The 6347-nt window shown below is 34.1% G+C and overlaps 1 protein-coding gene across 1 annotated transcript; it reads left to right on the top strand.

The window, feature by feature from the left end:
* The first annotated feature begins 210 nt into the window (after positions 1–210).
* Positions 211–922, top strand: LOC141665600 (uncharacterized). Its single transcript, XM_074471588.1, has 2 exons — positions 211–782; positions 889–922. Exons 1-2 carry the CDS (start codon positions 211–213, stop codon positions 920–922), a joined length of 606 nt encoding a protein of 201 aa, XP_074327689.1.
* The last annotated feature ends 5425 nt before the right edge of the window (positions 923–6347 follow it).

Genomic DNA, 6347 nt, shown 5'->3' with positions numbered 1-6347 from the left:
ATGATTTACGAGAAATTACCGGTCAGTGGAAGTGGGTTGAAGATAAACTTTTAATAAGTGCATGGTTGAATGTGTCAATTAATCCAGTAATCGGTACAGATCAAAAAGCAGATGCATTTTGGAACTGAATTCATCAATATTGTGAAGAAGATAATTCTGGTGTCATTAAAAGAGGATCTGTGGCAATGAAAAAAAGGTGGCAAAGAATAAATGAAGGTGCTCAGAAATTTGGTGCGTGTTATGATGAGGCTCAGCGAAAAATCGGGAGTGGTTGCTTCATCTGATCTATGGATATGGCATGCATTTGTGGGAGTTGCTGGATCAAATAATGACTTAAATGTTTTAGATCGATCACCTATATTCGATGATGTGCTACAAGGTCGTGCTCCAGAGGTAAATTTTACTATCAATGGAAACAATTATAATATGGGATATTACTTAACCGATGGAATATATCCTGAATGGTCAACATTCGTTAAAACGATACCACGTCCACAAAGTGAGAAAAGAAAATTATTTTCAAAGTATCAAGAAAGCCAACGAAAAGATGTTGAACGAGCGTTTGGTGTGTTACAGTCCCGTTTCGCAATTGTACGTGGTCCGACACGCTTTTTGGACAGAGCAGATCTTGGGAGAATCATGAGAGCATGTATCATAATACATAATATGATTGTTGAAGACGAGAGGGACACATATGCCACTCAATTTGGTCCACTACCAACTTATGATGATGCAACAAATGGTTTGTCGGAATCAAACTTAGGTGAAGAACCTTTTATCCCGTATGAAACATATGTTCAAAACAGTAGCTACAAAATGACTTGGTTGAGCATATCTCACAGTTCCATAATAATCGTTAATTTTTTTATTGTAACTTATAAATTTCAGATGTTCTCGTGTGATGTTTTTTTCAATGTTTTAATATAATATGGTGCATTTTATTTACATATTTTTATTTTAATTAAAATTTTAAAATTTTAAAATTTAATCACTTTTTTTAATATTATAATTTTATTTTAGAATTCAATATTAAAAGATCAAATCATTTATTAGTAAATCAAATAATAACGTTAACTCCTGCTAACAAATTATACCCAAATAAAGTTAGTAAAAATGATATGTTATGTGGCCCACAAAATTGAAAAAAAACTTTATTAAAAAGGGTGAAACGGGCTCAGCATTGGATACATTTGACCATTTCTTTTCCTGGACTGCTTTCACTTATGTGGCACCTGCGTGGGGTCAGAAAATAAGGGAAGTGGTCCTGGAGCGCTGTGGTTGCTCTAAGCCCCGATTCAGTAAAATTGTAATAAAACTCAGAATAGAAATTATGACTTATTTTGTTATAGTAGTTGGTTTAGTCCATGTCATCATTATATTTTCTTTCATTTGTTAAGTCCAAAATCTCTTCCACATTATCCAGTGCTTAATTTATTTATAATAAACCGTTGTTCCGTTTTCTCTTTCAAGAATTTTATTAATGGAACTTATGAGTTTATCACGCTTCAGGCGTTCTTTAAACACATTAATAGATTGAGGTTATCCTTCTGGGATAATTTCATTTAGAGTATTAATAGCTGGTATATGTGACATAGTAACTATTTTGGGTCAGCATATATATCTGACAATTATTGAAACATATTAATGAATATATCCTATGAATTTGTGGTTCATATTTTTTACTACGAGGGCCAAGATGAGGCAAATATTTAAGCTTATATGTTCACTAGCCTTTTTTTCCCCATGATTTTGGGAAAATGGACTCATTAAACCGAGTCATAAACATATACATGTACATGGCTACAAATTGATAATTACAAACTTATAATGAACATCAATCGATTTAATTGTACTGGTGGAACAATTTGAGCTGACCAAAAATTTTCACGTTGGGGAGAAAGAACTAGATGGCAAGATGCGAATCAACATGTGCCATAAGATATTTGATAATTTTGTGTTAGAGATATGTTATGTATTTGATGATAAGTTAAACAAAAAACCTTAGTAGATTTAATTTAGTGATTTTGTAGTTTTCAATGGATGATCACTTTAACATCCGTTGAAAGGGTAGCTTATGTATTAATAAGTTTAGTAGCACATTTCTGCATATTGTAATTCCTTAGAGAACTAGATGTTGTAGAATATTTTAAGTCATGTTGACTTTTAGATTGATATGCAAGATAGGTTGGCCAATTGTAAATATTAGATGCCTTGTAATCTTGTAAAAGTGAAATAGAGTTAACTGTTGTGAAAAGACTCTCAACGGATGTTCCACAAGACTTCAAAGGATGATCAACTAAAGCCTCAACGGATGTTCAACAAAACTCTCAACGGATGATCCAACAAAGTTTCAACGGATGATCTAACTGAGTTTCAACCGATGAACAAATTCAAAAGAGCAGTTGATAGTGACTTGACAGTCACATGCGTTGATTGTATGCAAATGAAATGTGGCAGCATATTTACAGATTTTAGGGGACAAAGAAGTATTTTCATTTCCTTGCTTAACTGAAGATATTCAAAGATGCTGGATGGAGAAATGAAGAAGCATGAAATTAGACTAGAAACAGTTTGTCTTATTTGTTCATCTTTTTATCATGTAATGTGGTGATATATAAACCAAGGGTAGCAAGTAGAACACTATCCAAGTTAGTAAGCAATTAGCAGAGAAATAGAAAAAGCCATATATGTAAAGATTTCTCTGTTCTTGTAAGTTCAACTTGTAAGTTCAACTTGTAAGCAGCTGTGTGCAAACTTTTCATCACAGAGTTCTCATATCAATATATATCTCTGGTGGATAAATTCAATCCACCAGAAAATTCGTAAATACTTGTATTTGATTACTTTGTGTTTGATTTCTTCAATACTTTTATTCCACACTTTAGCTAAATCAAACACTGTTATATATTCATAGTAGAACAGTTCTTAAAATTTAAAAAATAGCCAGAATTACATTCGACCCCCCTTCTGTAATTCTTTGTTAGACTGTTTGGGAATAATCATTGGTATCAGAGCAAGGTATTGAAGAACTAAGAGTTTAAAGATCACAATAACTAACAAGATGAACATAAAAGATGTTGGAGTGAAAATTCCATTTCTGGAAAAAGACAATTATCACCACTGGAAGGTGAAAATGCACCTGCATCTTCTTTCTCAAGATGAAAAATATGTGGACTGCATTGAGAAAGGTCCTCATGTCCCTGTGAAAGCTGCTACAACAAATGAGCCATCTATCCCAAAGTCTAGAGTAGAATGGTCTGATCCAGATATTGAGCAAGTTCATAAGGATAAGAAGGCCATGAATATTTTGTTTAATGGTGTTGATGGTGACATGTTTGAGAACATCATAAACTGCAAAACTGCTAAGGATGTCTGGGATACAATTCAAGTTATATGTGATGGAACTGAGCAAGTAAGGGAAAATAAGATGCAACTCTTGATTCAGCAATATGAGCATTTTTATAGTGAAGAAAGTGAGTCACTCACTGACATTTTTAGTAGGTTTCAAAAACTGCTAAATGCTCTAAAGTTGCATGGAAGAATCTATCATACCAAAGATTCAAACCTCAAGTTCCTTACATCTCTACCAAAGGAATAGAAGCATGTGACTGTCTCACTAAGAAACTCTCAAGATTACAAGGAATTTACCTTGGACAAACTGTATGGGATTTTAAAGACCTATGAGCTTGAAATAGAGAAAGATGAGAAGTTGTAGAAAGGAATGAAGATGGGAGGGTTCATTGCATTGGTTGCTGAGCAAGAGAAAAAGAATGAGATAAAGGTTAAAGCTGTGGAATCTGCACCAAACTCTAGAGTTTGTGAAGGCAAGGGAAAGGGCTAGTAGCTAAACATGAAGACCGTCTTAGTTAAAATGATATGGATGAAATAGATGGACATCTAGCTTTTCTATCCAGAAGGTCTGCCAAGGTTAAATTCAAGAAAAATTTTGGAGAAACCAAGCCAAACAAAAACATGGTTGACAAGTCAAAATTCAAATGTTTCAAGTATGGCTTGAGTGATCATTTTGCAAGTGAATGCAAAAAGCCCGATTCTGACAAAAAGAAGTTTGAGCCCGTGGATTACAAAAAAAGTACTTTAATTTGCTCAAACAAAATGAAAGGGCCTTTCCAACTCAAGAAAATGACTGGGCTGCTAATGGATTGAGTGAAGATGAGGATACAAGTTATGTCAATCTAGCCCTGATGGCCAAATTAGATGAAACATAAGTTAGTTCTTCAAGTAGTCAGGTAATATCCACTAATCTAACACATTTATCTCAAGCTGAGTGTAATGATGCTATAAATGACATGTCTACTGAACTATATCATCTGTGTGTTGCACTCAAATCTCTCACTAAAGAAAATACTAAAACTAAAGAGAACAATTTATTTTTAAGTGAAAGAAACAATATGTTAGAAACTCAATTTGTTGAGTTTGAGAAACTGAAGATAGAATGCAAGATTGCTAAAGATAAACTAACAAAATCCTTAAAAAAGAGGAGAATTTAGGAAAGTAACTTAAACGAGAACAGGAAGTAATCAAGGTATGGAAATCATCCAGAGATGTTCATGCTCAAATTACTAAAGTTTAAGGTATAGAATCCTTTTGTGATGAAGTCTGGAAAAAGAGCAAAGAGAAACTGAATTCCAACTTGGAAGAAGGACTTTCAACGGATGTGGATTCGACGGATGATTAATGTTATCTGTCGAATGATCAAAAGAATTATCCGTCGAAAGACAAGGAACCACATCTGTTGAGTGAAAGAAAGTCAGTTAGAAAATCCCAGCTGGTTAAGCTAAATGAAAAATATGGAGCAGTTTCCAAGAACTTTGTTCAGAGAGAAACAAGTCAAGTGAAAAAGAACAAGAGAGTCAATGTAGGCCATCTGTCAATCAAGCAAATTAATGATAGACTGGAGAAAATTGAGGTTAAAGAAGAATCTAAAAAGAAAAACAATAGAAATAGGAAAGTATGAATTAACAAACATAACAACTATGCACCTGATAAATATGCACATAGAAAAACCTGTTTGAAGTATGGTAGTGTTATTCATTTGTCAGTTAATTGCAAACTTGCTACGCATACACCTATGTCTGCACCTCATTCTTTTCCTAACATGTCTACCATGCATGTGAATGTTATGCCTGCATCTAATTTGAATGCACAATTTTCTAATATGCCATTTGTACAAAATCCTTATTATGCTGCATTTAGTATGCCTCGAATGCCATTTAGCATGCCTTACTGGAATAACATGTTTGCACAAAATATGCCCTTCCATGTAAATCAGCTTGTGCATGATAATTCTGTAATGATGAATGGTTTCAAAGGTTCTACTCAAAGGACTAAGGATGAATAGTCAAATGAGGACAGGCCTAAGAAACCTAAGAAAAAGGCTAACAGAACAGGACCCAAGGAAACTAGGTTACCAAAATCAGCTTGATTTGATTTTCCTGTGTGCAGGGAAACAGAAAGAATATTTGGTATTTAGATAGTGGGTGCTCAAGGCACATGACTGGAGATTCTACCCTGCTCACTGAAGAGCCTAAAAAGGTAGAAGAAGCTCTGTTGGATCCTGATTGGGTCTTAGCTATGCATGAGGAGCTAAACCAATTTGAAAGGAATAAAGTTTGGAAACTGGTACCCAAGCCTAAAGGAAAGAATCCTTTAGACACCAAGTGGGTATTCAGAAATAGGATGGATGAAATTGGCATATTAGTCAGGAACAAAGCTAGATTGGTTGCTAAAGGCTACTGTCAACAAGAAGGAATATATTTTGATGATACCTTTGCTCTTATTGCAAGACTTGAAGCCATCAGAATTTTTTTAGCATTTGCAGCCCATGCCAATTTCAAAGTCTATCAAATGGATGTTAAAAGTGCCTTTCTGAATGGAGATTTGGAGGATGAAGTCTATGTCAGTTAGCCTCCTGGTTTTGAAAACCCCAATTTTCCAGATTATGTCTACTATCTTTTAAAAGCACTTTATGGACTGAAGCAAGCACCTAGAGCCTGGTATGACACTTTGTCAAAGAGTCTCTTAGAAAATCATTTCACAAGAGGTATTGTTGATAAAACTTTATTCTTTAGAAATGTTAATGGCTCTACCATACTTGTTCAAATCTATGTAAATGATATTATATTTGGCTCTTCAGATGAAAAACTTTGTAAAAAGTTTGGCAAACTGATGCAGAGTAAATATGAAATAAGCATGATGTGAGAACTAACTTACTTTCTTGGTTTACAAGCTAAGCAAGTTAGTGATGGAATATTCATTAGTCAAACCAAATATATTTATGATCTTTTAAAGAAGTTTGACTTAATGGGTTGCACATCTGCAAAATCTCA

Source organism: Apium graveolens, chromosome 6, assembly GCF_009905375.1.
Source record: "Apium graveolens cultivar Ventura chromosome 6, ASM990537v1, whole genome shotgun sequence".
Lineage (NCBI taxonomy): Eukaryota > Viridiplantae > Streptophyta > Magnoliopsida > Apiales > Apiaceae > Apium > Apium graveolens.
Note: the sequence above shows the minus strand (reverse complement) of the source record. Positions and strands in the feature narration are given on the sequence as shown.

Excerpts from the sequence above, each read along its gene's own strand:
- LOC141665600 (XM_074471588.1), top strand. The coding sequence starts at position 211 with ATGAAGGTGCTCAGAAATTTGGTGCGTGTTATGATGAGGCTCAGCGAA. Across the intron at positions 783-888 it reads GGTGAAGAACCTTTTATCCC|ATGTTCTCGTGTGATGTTTT; the intron begins GTATGAAACATA and ends TATAAATTTCAG.